Here is a 21,289-nt window from a genome sequence, read left to right as displayed (position 1 = left end):
CCCCTAGGGGAGGCGCGCCTCACCTATTGGAAAACGCCGGTTTAAAGCATTGATATTAAAATTCTGAATCATCATTCAAAGGCTGCACAGATTGTATGTATGCATTTATTTGTGTGCCTATTAATTCTGTTAAAATCCTGTATTTCTGCACAGTTGCAGATACAAATTAGGCTCTAATATTGTCAGTATTAAACTATTTGTAGAATTAGATTCCGGTGGTGGCTGTGTGTTTCTGACTTGTGAACTCCAGAACATTGTCCAAAAGTCAAAATTGTTGAATATTCAAATATTGAGTACTTAAATAGCATTGTTAAAAATCTAAGTAAACCTATTGTGAAAGTTTCTTTTGTTTTGTTCATTTGTGTTGATTATTTCACACGTGATCATTTTATCATTAAACACAAGCTACCAAAAGCTTTTCAGAGGGTGCACTTAGTGCAGTTGCGATGTATAGGTGTCTTATCTAACACGCAGGGAGGAAGTGTTGCAATTTTATTGCCTGTGATAGGAATGATTTCTTGTAGCGGTCCGTGCATCATCAAAGCTGTCGGAGCCTCTTAGAGAAGCTGCTCCTCTGTTGAACCAGTGTGGGGTGGAGAGGGTGGTCAGGGTTGTCCATGATAGATAAGTTTTGTTCTGTCCTCTCCACCACAGCTTCAAACGTGTCCTGTTTGCCTCCAATTACAGAGCCAGCGTTCCTGATCAGTTTGTTCAGTCAATTTGGGTCGCTGGCTCCGATGCTGCAAAATTAACACTACATGACTCTGAGTTGTACTGAAAGTCTGTGGCATATAAGGTGAACAGAAAAGTAGACAGCCCAGTCCCCTGTGCAGCCCCTGTACCACTCACCACCACAAACGACAGAAAACGGTCTGCCTGTCAGGTAGTCAGTGATCCAGGAGACTGTGGGCGCACCGGCAACCATCGGCTGCTGCTTCTCACCTGGTAGCAGTGGCTGGATGGTGTTGAATGCACTGAAGAAATCAATAAATGTGATTCTCACAGTGCTGCCACTGCCATCCAGGTGCAAATGAGCTCGCGGCAGAAGATAGATGACAGCATCATCCACTCCCAGAGAAGATTGGTAGGCAAACTGTAGAGGGTCTAGAGAAGATCTCACTTGTGGCCTCAGGTAGGCCAAGACCAGCCTCTTTAGCACCTTCATCACATGGGATGTTAGAGATGTTAAGCCCTTAAGGCCAGACACAGTCGAGTTTGTGGGGACCGGAACAAGGCAGGACGTCTTCCACAGCAGCGGCACCCTCTGCAGGTTCAGGTTGAAGAAATACTGGAGAACACCAGACGGGTCCTCAGGACCTTGTGGCTGATGCCGTCCGGGCCGGCAGCCTTGTGCTGGTGAAGCCTCACCAGCTGTCTCCTCACCCGACCAGGTGGGATTGAAAAGCAGAGGTGGTGCTTAGAAGTGTCTGTGGGGGGTGATGAAATGTGCCGTATCGGTGTGGGAAGTGGGGAACCACAGGGAAGTGGGGGGGAGGTGTGGGAGCAGGAGAGGGAGGGGGAGGAGTCAGTGTGGCAGATTGGTGGAGTTGTAGCGGAGGCAGGGGATGACTGTGAGCTAAACCTGTTGAAGTAATGGCCGTTTTACAGCTGCTGCAGCCAAGCAGAGGTTGTGCACCAATCTTATCATTTTTTTTAGCTGTGCGCAACATAGCGTTCAGCGTACAGGTAGCGTTCACTGTCAGTCTGGTTTTATTTTCTAAAAAAGCTTGTAAAACATCAACCCTGTTGTCTAAAGTCAATCTATGAACATCATCCGTTTTTCAGGACAAACTGGGCTATTAGAATATTTGTTCTGCAGTGAGGTCACTTGAATGTTAAAGGCTGTAGGACCTTAAAGACAAATAAATAAAACGGAACATGAATCTCACAGATATGTGTTATATATCACACACACAGCAACACAAGCTAAGCCAAGCTCCTTGGGAGTCAAACTGTGAAGAATTCAACATAACGTATACAGTTGACAATATAAAAAAATAAGCATAATGAACATTATAACCTATATAAAGGACAAACTATATTTCTTTAAAAAAAAGGCCCAAATTAATGCCAAATCTCAAAACAGGGATGCCATTCTTCTCTGTAGAACAGTTTAGAAGGTAACAGACTATCTTTGATCACATTAGACTATTCTGACATGGAGTTATTTACCTTTCCCACGATATACTATGTTTGTTCTCGCTCGGATGCCCATATAAGGTGTAATGTGTGCTGGACCTGAACTTTCAGGTCCCTGGTGATCCACGGTTCGTGATTGGGAGAGCATGGTGATGTTCTCACATAATTTTATGTATTCTGCGATGCAGTCAGTTATTGATGTCTTCCCCATGTGGCTCACTGAGCACGTCCCAGTCTGTAGACTCAAAGCAGTCCTGCAGGGCCTCCTCAGCCTCCTGAGTCCACCTCCTCACGTTCCTTGTGTGGACAGGCTTGCATCCTTTGCATTTGCATACCAGAGGTCCCAAGTTTTCTTGCCTGTAGTGGGGCATTTAATATATTGTTCGAAGTCCGGTAGGGATTTTTCCAGTGTAACGTGATTAAATCCCCAGTGATAACCATGAAGGCATTAGCAGACAGTGGAATGGAAACAGCGATCACTATTGCGGATGTAAACTCTTTTGGCAGATATTTGTGTCCGGGACTGCACAACTTTTCACTCAAATACAGTGCACACCCCCCCCCCCCCCCCCCCCCCCCCCCCCCCCCCCCCCCCCCCCCCCCCCACACACACACACACACATTCTTCTGACTACTATCTATAACAGCCCTCTGAAAATTCCTTTTCGAGGTTGTACCTACATGGATAAATGCACTCACTGGAAGATGCTTTGGATAAAAGCATCACCTATTTACATTAAATGCAATCAAATGTAATTTTCTGTGTCCGTCCTCGCAGGTAGCCGAGCGCGCATTGTACTTCTGGAATAACGAGTACATTCTCAGCCTCATCGAGGAGAACATTGACAAAGTCCTTCCCATCATGTTTGGTAGCCTGTACAGAATCTCCAAAGAACACTGGAATCCGTAAGTACTCCAGTCTGGAGATATTTGTTTTGGCAGAGCTGTCTAACTAATAATTTCCATACAGTAACATGTGCTATGGTATGCTTTATCAAATATACACCTATTGTATTACAAAGAAAATCTGAGCTCAAAGGTCCATTTAATGATGCAACCATGTGTTGGAATCATTAGCTATTGGAACTATTGCTAGCAGATTTTCTTTGTTTTTTTAGCTTCTTTAGTCTTCCTTCCTAACCATAATAACCAGGCTGGGTAGTTACGTTTATGTTCTGTAAAAAAGCAGTTCACTTATTTCATTGTTCCCACTCAACCCCGGTTATATCCAATAATGCTGTAGTTTTGGTCCAATAAACGTGTGTTTCGAGATTTGTGCGGCACATTAACACTAACATTAACGGAGGTGAAAGGAATTTTGTTAGTTGTGGTGCTGCTGCTGATGTTGTTGATAATTACATAATATTCCCCATACGTGAACTAACCACTGAATGATCACTGACGGAAGACCGAATTAAACCTTGATGTCCACTGTTCATGAGTGTAATGTTTCATGCCAAGTATCTCTGCTGTGTTGCAGGACAATCGTAGCTCTGGTCTACAATGTGCTGAAGACACTGATGGAGATGAACTGCACGCTGTTTGATGAGTTGACCTCCTCCTATAAAGCAGACAGGCAACAGTAAGTAACAGCATGGACTGGGAATCAGACAGATTATCTCATCATGTTGGACACCAACTGGGCCAATTTTTGTAGTTGACCCTGGATGCCACAAAAACAGTTTGTCCTAAGAAATTTTAACCAAAATCCAAAGTACTGTTGGTTTTTTACCTGGTAGTTAAATCCTTTCAGTTATATTCACCTTGAAAACCAGAACTTGATTTCACAAGCACTGTGAATTGTGGGATTGTTTTAAATAATGTCCATTCGACTGAATCTGCCACAGGTGGACTCTAGATACTGTATGTTTCAAAGGCCCGAGGAGCTCAAGGAATGCTATAGCAATGGGTCTCCTATGCAAATGAGAGATTGCGAATTAGAAATGCCAGTTAAAGTTTTGGAACACAATCTTACTTACAGTTTTACCTGCCTCACAGCCAGTGAATTTGCCTGGTGTGTTCGGTCAATGAGCATCAACTGTTGTGTTTTCGGTTGTGCCGTTTCCCCATTGTTTCGAACCACTGGACTGAAGTTTTGGAGGAGGCGTTCCTTGCCAGGTTTACTAGTTGCTTCTACTTTATGGTGTGGAGATGAGTGCAGACTACTTAGTCTTACATGTGGCAGTCTCTGTGTTGTCCATAAAAGTCTTTTCAGTGGTTTGCAGAAGTCAGGACACCTAAGGATTTTTTTTTTCCTTTTTAGAAACGTGACAAAATATTCAATTGTTGGCCATAATTTGTGTAATTTGCTTTTAATAGTTTTGGTTTTCTATGTTGTCTCCCCAGGGAGAAGAAGAAGGAGCAGGAGAGGGACGAGCTGTGGAAGAAGCTGGACGAGTTGAGGCTCAGCAACACCAATCTTTTCCAGAACAACAGCCGCGGGCTCCCTTGTGTCCAGAACAACAACAACAACAACAACAATAGTAATAATGACAACCAAGACAAGAGCGCTGAGGCTGCAGCTGTCGCCACAGACAACAAAGGTCCTGAGGTCAAAGATCCCGACGTCAGCGTGGCAGCCAGTGAGAGCACCCCATGTGCCAAATGACACCGGATGTCAGTTTTTTATTCCGTAACGGTTTGACATTGTGTTCAGGACTGTCAGGAGAGGATTAACGGAGACAGAAAAAACACAAATTACACCTCAACAGTATATTAAATCTACTTAGAGTTACTTAGAATTTCTTTGGCAAAAAAAAAATATATATTTCAACTTAAGACTATTTTTGGATGTTACAGTGTGGCTGCAGTATATTGTTTGTCTGATCAAAGATTTATCCTTTCACATTTAGTTTCTTAACTGAAAATGATTTTTTTTTTTTGTTATATTCGTTGTACTTGGGAGGGGAGAAAATAATGACTTGAATTCAATGTTTCCAATTGTGCTGCACTTAGACTTAGAAGCTGAATAGCTATTTAAAATGTCTATTTTATAATGTGCTTTTCCCTGTTGCTGCCAACACTTGGGTGCAAACCTTAAGGAAGAAGGGAACTGCAGACTTTGGGAGTATTTGGGGGCAGATGGGACCAGATCCATAATTAGATATTTAGTGTCCATTGATGTGTTATCGGGAGCAGAAGCTACAGGACAGCTAGAGAATGGAAGGTGCATGGCCAAATAAAAAGATAAATCCTAAAGAAGAATAATCCCAGATTGATATCTCTGTAAGTGTCTCTAGTTGGGACAATGAAGTTAAAACTTGTTCACAATTAGGGTCAATGTCATATTTGTGAGATTATTTTTTTGTTTTTGTTTCGGGTGTTGATATTTTTTTTTTTATCTGGGTCAAAACGTGAAGCTAATAGGTGTAACGCAACACCTGCATTTATAAGATTACACTAAGGTATTGAGACAGGACTTTCAAAGATGGAGATTTTTTTTCAGCCTGACTGAAAATAAATGGGTTTCAACATTTTGGGGAATAGATTTATCGGCTTCCTTGGTGAAAATTAGATTAGAAGATTGATATGTTTTGCACTGCGAATATGAAGCTGCACTCTGCAGCTGGTTAGCTTAGCATAGTATAACGACCGGAATCGGAAGGAATCCGCTAGCCTGGCTCTTTTCTGCTGGTTCCAGACCAACTTGAACTCTGAATAAAGAGTCATCTAGCAATGCGCTGTGCTGGCCAATCACATGCACACATGCCTGGTAGGTTACCTCGCAATCGTTATGACCAAAGATAAAATAGTTATTTTACAAAAATAGTACTTATTTTACTTTCCAGAGGTGTAAAATCCTGTTTGTGGGTATTACAAACCTTTTAAACACGTTATTCAGTTGCTCCACCTGGATTTGCTGGAGCATATTTCATTGTCTCACCGGGACCTTAAACAACCCCCACCCCCCCGCCCCCCCACCAATGCAGCCCCAACCACGTTTAAGAAATCTCATTTACCATTTTAAGGGGCCGTTACGCACTGGACTATACCTGAATTGTTGTTTCTACACTTTGTTGTTCATATTCATTAAACAAACCTGCTCATTAGTGAGCTTTAGAGCAGATGGTAGGCAGACTTTGATACTTTTCCAGTCTTTATGCTAAGCTAAGCTAACCGGCTGCTTGCAGTGTCGATCTTCTCGTCTAACTCTCGACAAGAAATTAAATTAAAGTATTTCTCAAATTGTCGAACTATTCCTTTTTAAAAGTAATAGGTTAAGAAATAAAACATAAGACCTACAGTACAATATTTTTGACAAGGCAAATATTTTTGAATGTTTCATTTTGAAGATGGAATATGATGGGATGCGCTTGAGTGTATATTTGTTGAGTGCATATATGTGTATATGTTAGAAGGAGGCTACTTAAAGGGATATGCCACTCAATCTAATATTTCCTGTACAGTATGTTGTTTCCGTGGTCTAGGAGGAGTGCAGTCAGTGCTTAGGAACATAAATGGTTCTGTTAAAGCTGAAAAGCAAAGGCGTACACTTGTTTTACCACTTATCTGGTATTTTGCAATGCACATGAGGCTGATGTTGTATATTGTGCGTTTTTTATATCCAAACATGATTCAACATGAAGTAGTTATATCAAAAACAAATGAACGCTTAAACACCAGAAAATCCAAGTAATCTTTACCATCAATGCCTGTTCACTCCCTGCATCTCCAGACTTGATAACCTCACATTCGCTTTTAGATTCTGATGTTGATAAAAGTATTCATAAACTTAATCTGACTGCCGTAGATCATAGGAATGACTTCTTCTTTTTTTTTTCTTTTTTTTTTTTTTAATTCAATGGTGTTCCCGCTGAACCTTGAGTGTCTACTGAGTGTGTGCTAGCTAACTTCTTCAAAGTTCATATTTTTAGGTCCAGTCTTTTCTGATGCCTTTCTGTCAGTACAGCATTCCAACCTCTGTGACGTTATAAAACTGTTAGGGGAACCTGTTTTGTAATCGCAGATCTTATTTAGGTTTCACCATCAATTAAAGTCTACTTTATCTTTCTACTCAAAGCATAGCATAACCACCAGTGTCTTTTTTTCTCTCTTCTCAGTGTGTTGAATCATAGCACATCACAGAGGCCAGATGGTACAATTTATGTCACCAGCATTTTGCCCCATGAAGAAAAGTTATGGTTGGCGCTACATGTAACTAATGGGTTTCTATAAAGTAAATCTTTTTTTTGTGATAATTTTTTTTAATTTAGAAGTTAAAAACAATACACTGAGACAAAAGAATGTGTCCCAGGGCCAAAAAAATACAGAGAGAAAAGACGGTAATAAGGGAAACATAAAAAGAACGATAGTGACATTGACATTGACCCTATCCAATCATTTGTTACCGTTCTGAAAAAGGGTAAGTAATCATTTGTTACCCTTCTGCAAAGTGGTAACTACCCTTCTTAAATAGGGTAACTAATCATTCGTTACCCTTTTGAAAAAGGGTAACTATCCTTCTGACAAGGGGTAACTAATCATTCGTTACTCTTTTAAAAAGCGTAACTAATCGATAACTACCCTTTTTTTGTGTACCTTATTTTAAAGTGTTACCCACCATCTAACCGCAGGTTGAGACAGTTGGCCAAGTGTGGTGGCACAGAGGACCCATTTATGGTCACAGGCGGTGCCTTTGGGAGTAGCACTGCTTTATCAATTGAATAAAATAATTAAGGGGATGCAAAAAGAAAATCTATCCTGGAAAATGATTTGTCTGCCTTAGAAAAAGGAATAATCCTTACATATGGGATTAACTGCACACCAAATATCTATAAATCCCAAACTGCTGGCTCATGCTTTTAGAGCATTTGAGGCTTGAGTCTGAACCCCGGTGACCTTTGCGTCCCACCGATCAATAGTTGCGTCACACACAGCATTGAAGTCGTTATCAACAACAAAAGAACAGTCTTTAAAAACCTTAGACGCATAAACTGACACGTGCAATTTTCCTAGAACTATAATCTACTGTAGAAATCACAATTCTGACTGTATTGTTTGACCCATCTTTTTATGTGTCCTTTGAAGTTCTTTATATTTATAAAGTGCAAAGTCAGTGGTGGAAATAGTACTATGATCCTTTACAATGCCAATACAACAAGCAGCAGCAGCAAAAGTAATCAGTGTTTTTTCAGAAACTAAAATATTCTATTGTAGCAATCATTACGGCTCATTTAATGACAACCGATAATTACAGCTCATTCTTTGCATTGCAGTAATAGCTGAAAAGGGCAATCAGTAATGTTATTTCCTGTGACTGTTGTGGCTTCATGACCTTTTTCTATCTGGGTTTTTCCACTTAGTTTTCTGTTGTCTCTGCAGTTTCCTTTTTTTCTCTCTCTCCCGCCTGCTGCTGCCAGCTGATTGCACGCACCTGCTATTCATCCCACCATCACCTTCTCTCGCCGCTCACACCTGCCTCCCATATCCAATCAAGATTAGTATTTCAGCCCGGATCTACAGACCATCTTCGCTTGTTCCAGTCACCCTGGTGAAACACACACCAAGCTCTCTGAAACTACCGTGTTTTGTGTACCCTGCGTTGTACACTTACTTACATTTTAGTGTTTCTTCCCTCAGTTACCAGCTCCGCTCCTGTTTTCCATCTCCGGCCAGCTGGCTTCACCTCTTGGATCCCCTCCCACGGCACCCTGCTTCTGTCTGCCTCCGTCTCCGCTCACAGCTCCAGTGTCTCCTCGTCGGGTCCTTGGTCCCTGCTCCCCCATGCTTCTCCAAGTATCCTCTCCTCCCCATCTTCCACTCTCTTCTTCTCTGTCCCGGGCATCACTTCCCTTCCCTTCTCCCCACACTACTCTGTCACCTAGCGCAACAATTTCCACTTGTGCTTTTCCTGCAATCAGTTAATTTGATCTGTTCCTCTTGTGCTTTTCCTGCTATGATGGATCCCTGACCGTGTCAGAATTATTTGGGACTAGCTAAGGTCCAAGTTAAATAATTAATGATATTACAGCTAACTGAGGGAGATGAACAAATAGATTACTTTTGTTTTTGAGTGCACAAGTAAGTATAAATAAGTCAATAAGTATCATTTTAAGTTATCTGTGGTCTTCAGAAATAAGATTCGAACATAGCAATCCTTAGAGCTCATTTAATGACAACCTGTAATTACAGTTCACTCCCTGCATTGCAGTACTAGCTGAAAAGGCCAATCATTACAATTATTTGTTCTACTTGTGCTTTTCCTTCTATGAAAAATCAGTATGTTCGGGTCTATAAAAGTATAGTGTCCAATTAAAATAATCCAAATCATGTTACATGTTGAATGCACAAATAGTATACTTTTAAGTAATGTTTTTCAACTCTATTTTATTTAGGCGGTAGCTGGTGTTTGGGGGTATTTAGGCCTTTTATCATTCTTCTACAGCAGGGTACAAGTGTCCGAAATGGGTTTCCTCAGGAGGGGGGCTGGCGTCTCCCTTAGAGATCGGGTGAGGAGCTCGAAGTAGAGCCACTGCTCCTTCACGTCGAAAGGAGCCAGTTGAGGTGGTTCGGGCATCTGGTGAGGATGCATCCTGGGCGCCTCCCTAGGGAGGTGTTCCAGGCAGGTCCAGCCGGGAGGAGGCCTTGGAAAAGACCCAGGACTAGGTGGAGAGATTATATCTTCAACCTGGCCCGGGAACGCCTCTGTATGCCCCAGTTGGAGCTGGTTAATGTGGCTCGGGAAATGAAAGTTTGGGATCCACTGCTGGAGCTGCTGCCCCCGAGACCGGATAAGCGGATGAAGATGGATGGATGGACCATTCTTGTACAGCAAACTGAAAATACGTTTATCTTTAATGATACTCATTTTGTACACACACACATAGCCTACATATCTCTATATTTACTTTATTTGACAGATTACTTGATATTAAAAGTAACTAAATTAGATTACACGTTACTTTATTAGTAACATTCAGCCGCCTCAATATAAAAATGACGACCAGAACCGTCCCGTAGTTGTAGCGCGTGCCACGTGTGACGGTCCATCGAGTTGTTGTCCCCGCCGTGTTGCCTTTCATTACCACGTTGTTGTGTCCCCTAGAGACCACGGATTGTGTCCAAGCGGCTGCTGTTGCGTCCCCCGGAGCCCGCTGATCGCTTCCCGGTGACCACCACGAAAAAAATCGTGTCCCTGTTGACGAATCAATAAATCGAAATAATGTGACCATTTCATAAACTGCCGTGAGATCGGGTGGGTGAAAACATGACTTGTTGCATACCTGACTTCACTCGGAAAATGACAAAATAGATACGCACAGTGACATGGATAAGTAACTTTAATCTGATTACTGGTTTGGAAATGGTAACGAGTTAGATTACTTGTTACTGAAAAAAGTGGTCAGATTAGAGTAACGCTTCACTGTTTATACATTCATAAACAAATTATTAACGGCATTAACACAAACCAGTTTTAACGCTGTCAGTTTCTTATTGCGAGATTAACGTTCTTTTTGGCCTAGCAAACTTCGTAGTGTCTTTCACATGCGGTTTCAACAACTAGTAACACCACACCGGATCTAGCTCATCCTGAAGCAAAACAACAGGGACGTCGCACACACTTGTTTGGGCTTTCGAGCCGGCCAAAGAGTAGTAACGTTACGTTTTGAGTGGATGCCAATACGATTCTGGATGGAAAGTTTACAGACAACGAACAAATGGATCTGTGTGTTTTGTCGTTGTGAACTGAGATATCATCGCAGCACGTCCAGTCTGATATACCACTTATGCCGATGGTGTTTTTATTTAAAGAAGAAAGAAAAAAACATTTGTACAACACAAGCTGATCCCCTTTTCCATGTTGATAAGAGCATTAAAATGAGAAAAAATACATTTAGAATAGATAAAAGTGTGTGATTATTTGCGAGATAACTATGACATTAATGCGATTAATCGCGATTAAATGCGATGCAATCGTTTGACAGCACTAACATTTATATGTTAAAGATTAAAAATAAAGAGCTAGAAGCTAAATGGAAAACATGCATATGAGTCATTCTATAACTAAGGGTACATGTCATGTCCATGTGTTGTATTTATAATTTTTACTGAATATTCTCTTCAAGTAATGATCACTTTCATGTTGGTGCATATTTGTAATTCATTTTATGCAAAAAAGTCAACCTGCTCCGTATTTTTTTTAGGAGAAAATGCACATGCTATAGTGAAATTAGCTGTTTTTGTGCTGTCCAATTTGCCAGATGTTAAGTTTGGCCTTTCAAATTTACACTAGAATACATATTTTTCCATATTATTTTAACTTGTATTTGTTTAAAATAATGATTACAACAAGAGAAAGGGGTTTTAAACACTATTTGACTTATGAATATAAATGGAATTATTTACTTTGTATGTGTCCGAGTTACCCATTGAAAAAAACCCAATACATTAGCAATGGTTTGCTCCAAAGTCACATATCCAATGTCAGGTGATGTCACATCTTTCAGCGGCAGACATTTTAAATACAGTTTGGTAAATTTCTACTTCTCCTCTTGAATATTTAATAAATATTACTGTCTGCACATAGAGTAGATTATTATCTCGTCAACCGTGTTATAAACAAACTTTTGTTTACTAGTTTTAGATGTTAAATTTAAAAAAAAGGTAGAGAAAATGTATAAAAACATGAGTTGATAAAGGCTACGAGCTGTCAGCTAGCTGAAGCTACAGCTAGCAAATTAAGTCATTACATGTAATGTTAAAATTTAAAAAAGTAAATCTAGCTTTAGCTTGTCAATTTATGAATTTAGACATTGTTTTTGCAAAAAAAAGCCCACTGATTTCTTCACTTCTTGTTGACATGAAATGTACCCCTAATTATAGAATGACACATATATTCAAAGGATCTAATCCACCTAATTGGAGCTTAAACTTGCAACATTTAACCTAATCAAGCATTCCGTGTTACTTCCTCATCTCTGTCTGTAGCCTCTGGGGCTCCGGAGGAGCAGCAACACATTTACCTCCAGAGAGTTTAAAAGCATGCACGCGCGCGGCTCCTCCATGCTTTTCACGGAGCAACTTAGCTCGCGCTGTAAATTACCATGGTGACACACTCGCCTGCATAAAAGCCTACGTGCACACATCTCACTTAGTGAGTCCGGATTGTGGCCGTGACGACGTCGTAAGAACCAGCTCAATGACTCCGAACTCCTCCGAAGACACTCGGACCATCTCTGCCTTCGCCTCCAAGCTGACTCCAGTGGCCGACGTGTGTGTGGGACTGGTCATCCTCTTCGTCGGTGCGTAGCCTTTTATTTAACATTTATCATGTATGCCTCACATGAAAACATTTTAACGCTACGACAAGTGCGAGGTCATGTCAAGCCTAACACACACACACACACACTCTGTGTGTGTATATAATGTATGTATGTGTGTTATTTGTTGTTTTTTCAGTTAAAACTAAATGTAAATTCTACTTATTTTACAGCGAAACAATCCAAATCCTTATTCTAAATAGCTGAAACAATACAGCTAGAAATTATGCTAGTTTGCTGAAATAAAGGAAACACATTAACTTGGTATTTAATATAAAAGAGCACTTTTTCTTGTTGAAAAGTAAGACTTTTAACTATTTTTTCACTTAATTAAATGTTTTCGATGGTTAGGTTTATATGTTATCTCTTTTTTTTATTTGTATATACATAGTTTATGTATTTTTTTAACCTTTTCTACCACTATTCTATTTGCCTGTATCTGTTGCTGTATTTTTCTTTTCCTTTGTTTTAAATCTATTTTCTCATATAAACAAATGGAAATGTTTATGTATCTTCCATATAGTTATTGCACTGTAAAGTAATCACTTTTCAAAGGACCTTTTTTACAGCTGACATTTTTGACTTGTGATATTAGAAAAGCACAGCTGAAATTGATAACCTTAACGATGGGTTAATTCCATCAAGTGTCCCAGTAAGCTAGTCCAGGGGGTCAGCATGCATAATACCAGGGCTTCTCCTAAGTGGAATGCAGCCATCGTTAATGGTTTTGAATACACCTGTGCTTTTCCTACTATGACATGTCAAAAAAAAGCATGTGACAAAGGTCTATTAAACACATATTTACAAGAAAAAAGACTCCATACATGTTTAAGTAGAAATCAGAGAGCAGACAGCTCAATTGAATAATTTAATTGTAGAAAAAGGTTTGACATCTTTAATCTGCACTTGGATCATAATGCATCAAATGGATTTTTCTTTCTTTCTATAAGACATCCGGACATTGTAAGACATCCGGCTCAAAACCAACCCAACTCCTAGCTCGTGAGTGTGAGAGAGTGGTTTTCTTTCAGTAATTGTGCTTGTCGGTCGCCATCTTGAACTGATTTGCTGGAGGCTTGCAAATCACATGAAACGTTGCTATCAAAGTAAGGGAGGGGTTGCAATCTATTTAAAGTACATACTGAACATAGAGATGGAAATGTAAGCATATACACCTTCACATATACACGTATAAGCTCTCATGATCCTATTGTGTATGCTGTCCTTGACCATGACTCGTAGTGTATTGGATTGAATATAGTGCCTTCATCTGAAGTGTCCTTTTTGCTCATTGTTGTTAGTGTGTAGTCTATCATCTACAGAGTTGGGAAGAAACAAAATACAAATACTTTGTTACTGTACTCATGTACATTTACAGATATTTTTACTTTCCTTTTTTTTTGTTTTGGCGACTTTATACTTCTTACATTTTAAAACAAATATCGGTACTTTCTACTCCTTACATTTTACAAAATTGGCTCGTTACTTTAGTTTTGTACAAAAGGTCGTCAATCAGGTGTGACTGTGAGTGCATGTCGGAGAATAGCGCGGACACGCACCTCACAATGTGAGCGGGCGCGCATGCCACACGGAGAAAAAGTTAAAGAAAAGACAAAGACTAGCTGTCCGGAGGATAATCAGTTGAGATTGTGTGTGTGCTCGTCCTTGGGAACTGTAAGTCGTGAAACTTCCAATAGGTTGTCAGTTCATTTTATTGGACTATAGTTCTGGCAAAGTTAAAGTTATCTAGTGATTTTGTTGTTTGTGTTCTTCACCTGTTAGCTAGGTTACACCTGGCTGTTGATTCATAATGGCGATTGTTGAACCCCCTTGCTCAAGTTTGTATTTGAGGTATATTATTTACATGCTACAGTAGTTACACTGCATTATGATAATGTAATTAATAGTGGGTTTATTTTTATTTACAAACATATGATTCCTATGCACTATGTATTGTAGCCTTTACAATGTTATTTATTTCTTTGCAGAACCACACACAAGCACAGCCATAGCAGAGCTACCCACGCCCATGTTGCTTGATTGTAATTACACATCAAAAGTGTGATGGCTTGGGCGGTTTCTTTGTATTTTGTGGGTCCTGTCTTGTCTCCTCGTGTTTGTTAGTTTTCTCCCCAGTTGTGTGTGGTACTCTGTCTTGTGCCCCCTCGTGAGTGTCTGTATGTTCTGTTTTCCTGTTTTATGTTAGTCTGCTTTTCTGTTCTGTCTCGTCTTGCCAAGCTCTACTTTTGTCTGTCTGATTGTCTTGCCCCGCCCTAATGTGTTTCACCTGATGTATCACCTGTTCCTTGTTACCTCGCTACCTCTTGTCTTTAACCTGTGTCCTTTGTCTCTTGTCAGATTGTTGTATTTGTGTTCCATTCCACGCCGCCTCCTGACTGAGTGTTCACTGTGTATTCCTGTTCAAGGAATAACTTGTAGCCAGCATTTTGACTGTACTGACATTACAGAAGTCTCTCTTTAGCATCTTGTATGCTACTTATGCAATTCAAATCTGCACTGGACATACATATAGTATAGGGATTAACAATTATCACCTAATGTGTGATTCCCAACAAAGATGTATAGAGGCGAGATGTCTCACTCTGTAGCTAAAACAGGGACCCAAATACACAAGGTGAAAAGAGGAGCTGCAGCAATGGGCAGTATAACAACACTCTTGTGTTGTTTTTTTTAAAATGAAACCATGTGAAGCTATTCTGGTACAACTTCAAAATACAATTATGAACCTGAAAATTAACATAAGATAGGTGCTTTAAAACATGGCTGTCCAATAACTATTACTGCACACATCTGTCAGATGTGATGTGTGTTCGATGTGACATAGTCATTGTTGCTCTCGCTCCATCTCTGCTGCCTGCCTCGGTTATGTCTTGTATGTGCTTTCAATATGGACCTCTGAGACTTTTCTCTTGTCTCTTTTGTATTGTCTTTACTGTATGGACTGTGATTGCCGTGATCTGTGCTTGTTTGTTTATGTCTCGCTTCTTTGTATATTTTAACCCTATTTGCTTAGTCCTGCTGTTATTATAGATCTAATGTAACTCATTTAAATATGTTAACCATTGTATTTTAGGATGCCTATTGTCAGCTGGCCGGGGACTATAGCTGGAAATTAGATAAAGGGGATAAAGGACGACATTATAATCTAAACTTCCCCCCCCAGTCAAGACAATGGTCTTGGCTCATGACAGATGGCCTCACTGATGGTGGTTGTCCCTCTCCTGATGCTATGACATACTGTCCTGATGTTGCAAGTGGCCAAAAAAAAATCAGTTAATGCAACATGAATTTTGAGAAGACATGTTTTCCCTCTTCTTTTTAGTTCTGCTCTCTGTTCTTGGAAATGGGCTGGTTCTGGTAATTTGTTACCGCAGGAGGAAGAAGATGGTGGGCTCAGAGCTGCTGTGCGTCAACCTAGCCGTGGTCGACTTCTTCTGCTGCCTCTGCTTCTACCCGCTCTCCATCCTGTCCTCTTTCCATCACCGTTGGCTGGGAGAAAACATCACATGCATTTACTACGGTCTCGGCTGCTTCATCTTTGGCCTGTGTGGCATGTTCACCATTGCCGCCATCAGCATAATCCGCTACCTGAAGACCTGCCACAGCTCGATTTATGGTTAGGGCAGTTTGTTGTTGCTTGAAGGGATGTTAACAAAAGGTTCAAGGACAACACAGATACAAGTACTTTTTTTTCCTATGCTTTAGGACACTGTTTGGTGGTTTTACAACAAATAATCCTACTCTAAATCTTTCCACAAAACCCGTCATGCTCAATCTAGGGTTGTAACAATTACCGCTGTAACGGCAACCATGATAAAAATGTTGACAATAAACAACAACAACAATCACTGCTTTCATTTAAAAATATATTTATTACGGAGGATTACCACCGTGTGTTTAATCCTTCCCAGCTTCATCTGAGACTCCTGAAGCTGCCGTGCAGGCGCACTGCGTAGCCTAACGTGCGTTTCTTGATGTTGGAATCATGGCGGAAGGAGGAGATTTAAGCATTCAGGACATTTATCAGCCCTCTAAGAGGACGGAGTTTGAAGCATGGGCATATTTTGGTTATTATAAGAATACAGAAGGACAGTTGATTGAAGATAGTTATCCTTTCTGCAGAACCTGCAGGAAACACTTTTAAAAATACCACAATGTTGTCAGCTCAGTTGGTAGAGCAGGCGCACATATATAGAGGTTTACTTCTCGACGCAGCGACCGTGGGTTTGACTCTGACCTGCGGCCCTTTGCTGCATGTTATTCCCCCTCTCTCTCCCCTTTCAGGTTCATCTGTCCTGTGAAAATAAAGGCCTAAAAAATGACCCCAAAAAAATCTTAAATACCATGATAATAACAAATCCGTGATAATTTTGGTCACTATAACCGTGAGCTTACATTTTCATTCTGTTACATTCTAGCTCTATATAAGATTTTTTGTTGTTGTTGTAATGTGTAGGTGAAGCGAAGGAAGGCAGGGTGTTGCATAACCTTTTTACCTACTTAACTTGTTCTTTCTTCATTATGTCAAAATGTAAGAAGTTACATCAGAATGCATCGTTGCTTTATGCTTCAGTAACTATTTTTAGAAGGCACAAATGTCACATTAAACTATCTTTATTGTGTAAAGAACATGCCTGTGCCTAACACATTAATGTTATCGTGATAGAGCCAGATGTTGACAGAACGGATGTCTCCTTTTACTAAGAACTCCTGGGTTTGTTTTGCTTTGATCATATAGCTTGACATAAAAGAATTAAACTTAATAAAAACTAATTTGTTAAAAATAACACGATCCATTACAAAAACTGTGTACTCCACATTACAAAAATGATTCGTAATTGATCTCACTTACTTTAGTCACAAAGGAGAAACAAAGATAAAGGCAACAAGTCAAAGTTTTTTTATTTAATCTTTTAAAGAAATTGTTCATTTTTTTTTCTTACTTGCTGAGTTATGGTTGAGACAATTATACCACACTCATGTTTGTATGGAAAAATGATACTAAAGTCAGTTAGTTTAGCATAAGGACTGTAAACACAGTGAAATAGCTAGCTTGGCTCTGTCAAAATTTAACAAAATCTGCCTACCAGCACCTCAAAAGCTCACTATTAAAACGTTATATTGTTTGTTAAATCTTGATAGTTTTAGCTAAGCTAACTGGCTGATGACTATAGCTTCAAATTTCCACACAAACAGAAAATCCTTTCATCTAACAAAAGTGAACAAGCAAATTATCCCAAATGTCAAACCACTCCTTTAGGCACTAAGGCAGCTGAGACATTGAATGTATGCAATATGTAACTCAGCAGTAACACTATTGGATAACTAACTTTTTTTTCACAGCTGGCTGGCTGAAAGGAGCTAACATCAACATAGCGTGCGGCTCCACCTGGCTCATTGCTGCTGTGTGGTCCAGCTTGCCTCTGTTTGGTTGGGGCAAGTACGTCCCTGAGCCGTACGGACTGTCCTGCACCGTCGCCTGGAAGGGATATCATACCTCAGCCAAGGATGCCTTCTACGTCATTTGCTCCTTCGCCTGCTTCACAATGGTTCCGGTCCTCCTCATCGTGGTGTCCCAGTGTCAGATCCTCTACAAGGTGTCTCGCTTCTCCCACTTGCTGTCTACGAGACACAGCTGCAACAAACTGCGATACGCTGAAAAACAACTCTCCATGGTGAGCAAATCTGTGATTGGGGGGCTACTTTCTTGCCAGGAGCAGTGACTACCCGAAATCTAGGTATATATGAGGACTTAAGACATACTCTTGAACTTGACTGATCTAAAACTTGACTCATTTGAGATTAATTTGACTCTCCTATCAGTTTTGTTTGAGACTCAAGTAGCTAATCAAAACATTTAAAGCAACTCTAGAGAACATTTTGCGACTAAAAAAATAATGTTTCCAAAATCATTTCAGTTGTTCATCATAACAGGGTGAATGGCACTTCTGCATTCGCTTTGCGGCTCTCTACCGGCTATAACTGCCCTGTGCAAGTTTGCCAGATCGGGTAGCGGCTCTTTAGTTCGAATGAGACGTAATGGGACAATTCCGCTTCTAACCTGTAGGAGGACCGAAGCGGGAACCGTTTTCTACTGCTGCTGAATCCAAATCCTTCGTCTTACACCTACCCCTTGGCCCTTACCCAAATCTCAGGTTTCAACCTGCTAAAAAGAGACATGATGGAACTTTTTCTAAACAACTTGAGACATCATTGGAGACTTGACTCGAGATAACTATTATGATTTGATACTATGAATAAAATTGAATTAAATAGAAGAACACTTGTGGTGATTGGCTACAAGCAAAAACAATACAATGATTTATATTCTAACAAAGCCTTGAGGTTGAATATCATTTTGTGCTAAATAGATCCTCTTGTCTGGCAAACAAAGCTGTACCGTAGATTGGGTAAAAAGAGACTAGGGACTCGGGTCTGGTGCCAATATCGATAATTGAGAGTTAAAACACTATGATAACGATACCTTTTTTTTCTTCATAACATACTTTTTCTTCTTATGATTCCTTAGAAGTATTTAAAGAATTGCAAACAAGATATAAACTGTATTATTATTTACATAAAGTTGGAAATTATCTTCGGACACATTTTGTAAAAGAGACAGTCAAGGGTGTAACTTTGGTGTGAGAAGTAGAGGGGACCACAAAATAAGGAATCTGGGGGTCCGCCGCCAATAAAGGTTTGCTATTTGAATCATATTTCCTGCATTTCTAAGTAAGTTTAGGGACTATGATGGAACAAAGTCCGGGAAATAATTTAATCATAGATTCTTCCAGAAAATAAGAAAGAAACTTATTTGAATAAATTCTAGAGGCATAAAAAGTTATTGTTATCCAGTACTTCACTTTAGAAAGAGCAAACATTAGATGCTCTCTTGTTCTTTTGGACAATCTCCTAGGAAACAAGCTTCATGGGAGTACAGCCCTCTATTACTAATGTGCATTGTGAGAAATGATTCATTAAGTTTCAAATGTTTACAGCGTGATGACAATTCCAATGTAGTAATCTTCTTTAATCTGTTGCCTCCTCTTCCAGATGTTTTTCTGCATCAGCCTGGGTTTTATAATTGCCTGGGCGCCATACGCTATTGTGTCCTTCCTCTTTATTTTCCACAAGGGGACCCAGTACATGGCTCCTGAGGGCTTTGTGTTTCCCGCCCTGTTCGCCAAAAGCTCCCACATCTACAACCCATTCATTTACTTTTACTTTAACCAGCCTTTCCAAAAGGAGCTTCGCTGCCTGCTCTGTCCCAAGTTGGGAGGAAACCAAGTGGGCGTGGACTTTGCCGAAGTCCAAGTTCAATATCCCATCCACATTCAGCTCCAGGAAAGACGCTACGTCCAAAAGAAGAATGTTGATTTATCTCGCGTCATAACTCACAGCAAGGGCAAAGGCAAAGAAAGAGACCAAGAACAAAGAACAAAGGACTGCACAGAAACAGCAATCATGTCCTAACCAGGCCGGTATATGCCAGTCTGTAAAACAAAACATTTTGTAAAACACTTTCCACATTTCCCTCAGCATTTCAACATTTCACAAAACCAAACATTTCCCAAAACACAACAGCAAAGCAAAAAATCTAATGACATTTGATGAGACCCAAACCGGAAAAGGTAGGTACTTATTGGACAATATACTCTACATGCTTTGTAAGTGAGAATCCCTGAAAAATCAGCAGTGTCTCTAATACCTGTTCTCCCCAACATAAAAACATAATGAAATATATTGCAATAAGGTAAATATTTTTCTGTAAATAAACATGTCTATAAATAAGAGTTTCTGTTTGCTTAAAGGAGAATTCCGGTCGATTTCAACACATAGCAAAATGTAGTTGTTTGGTAATTTGGAATTCTGTCAGTAGCGAAAATAATGAAAACATTCGGTGCTGCCTACACCGTGTTATCCTCCTGCTACAGTAAGCACCAAACAGGATTAAACAGGGCAAGTTTTAAACGTGTTTTTTGCCTCTAAGTTAAAGAGACCACTGTTCCTTAGGTACCTATGCCAGATAGCTCTTGCTACCTGCTGCAGCCGGCAGGTCTGCTCTCCTGGCTCCACTGTGGTGTCAGGTTGCAGCCTGTTTCTACTAAGGACCAGTGATGGGAATAACTGCGTTATAATTAACAACGTTACTAACGGCGTTACTTTTTTCAGGAACGAGTAATGTAAGTGATTACTCTTAAATTACTGCCAATCAGAGGTAGAGCGGGGCGGGTGTTCAAAAGCACGCATAGTCGGACACACAACAAACGACACAAACGTGTCAGTCAACGAGAGACAGGTATGGGGTTATGAAATTGGGGAAAGGGGGGGGTAACTTTTCTTGCTAAAGAATTTCCGCCGTGGTCAGAAAACACAGGCACTATGACTCTAGAGCGGCTACTCGCTCCAAAGTTAATTGCTGTCACTTTCTCATTTCTCCCTCTTTATATCAACCCCCCCCACACACACACACACACACACACACACACACACGCCCGCTCGACGCACACACCAGCGCAAAGGTATAAACATCAGGCCACTTACGTTATTTGCACTACAAAGAGTGTATTTATTTGCTATTTATTTTTGCTATAGAATTTTTGCTATATTTTACTTTTTAAAAGTAACTTGCCCAACACTGCTAAGGACATGACAACGGCACATTGTTTTTTGTGGAAAAAATACATTTTGTAATATTGGATTGTATAAATTCAACAATCAACTAGTGTGGACTTCACCGGAAAACAGGAAGTAAACAGAGGTATGGATTAACAAATGTAATGCCTGTCACATCCACTGTAGTCAGATTCACTTTGGTAACTCGGAAGGAATCACTTCACATTGGTAGGGATGACATTTTGAACATGTTT

General features: G+C 40.2%; 2 protein-coding genes and 1 long non-coding RNA gene across 4 annotated transcripts in view; 2 read left to right on the top strand and 1 right to left on the bottom strand.

Annotated features, from left to right (window-relative positions):
• The window catches only part of ppp2r5a (protein phosphatase 2, regulatory subunit B', alpha isoform), a 37,909-nt gene extending 32,108 nt beyond the window's left edge, over positions 1-5,801 (top strand). For both annotated transcript variants that reach the window (XM_034900926.1, XM_034900925.1), the window contains exons 11-13: positions 2,918-3,045; positions 3,620-3,721; positions 4,486-5,801. In XM_034900926.1, the coding sequence (XP_034756817.1) occupies positions 2,918-3,045; positions 3,620-3,721; positions 4,486-4,747 (492 nt within the window). In that variant the 3' untranslated portion in view covers positions 4,748-5,801. The remainder of the gene's footprint in view (positions 1-2,917; positions 3,046-3,619; positions 3,722-4,485) is intronic.
• LOC117961928 lies at positions 118-12,005 on the bottom strand. Its single transcript, XR_004660517.1, has 3 exons — positions 11,994-12,005; positions 10,697-10,699; positions 118-173 (listed from the first exon to the last, which is right to left on the bottom strand). It is a non-coding gene; the product is annotated as an uncharacterized LOC117961928 (long non-coding RNA).
• Positions 12,006-12,090: 85 nt separating this feature from the next.
• opn8c (opsin 8, group member c) lies at positions 12,091-20,064 on the top strand. Its single transcript, XM_034900940.1, has 4 exons — positions 12,091-12,380; positions 15,742-16,035; positions 17,763-18,094; positions 19,473-20,064. Exons 1-4 carry the CDS (start codon positions 12,278-12,280, stop codon positions 19,890-19,892), a joined length of 1,149 nt encoding a protein of 382 aa, XP_034756831.1. The 5' UTR covers positions 12,091-12,277; the 3' UTR covers positions 19,893-20,064.
• Positions 20,065-21,289: the final 1,225 nt, after the last annotated feature.

The sequence above is a fragment of the Etheostoma cragini genome, chromosome 18 (assembly GCF_013103735.1).
Source record: "Etheostoma cragini isolate CJK2018 chromosome 18, CSU_Ecrag_1.0, whole genome shotgun sequence".
NCBI classification, from domain to species: domain Eukaryota; kingdom Metazoa; phylum Chordata; class Actinopteri; order Perciformes; family Percidae; genus Etheostoma; species Etheostoma cragini.
The sequence above is the reverse complement of the archived record's forward strand: the minus strand, read 5'-3'. Positions and strand labels throughout refer to the sequence as shown.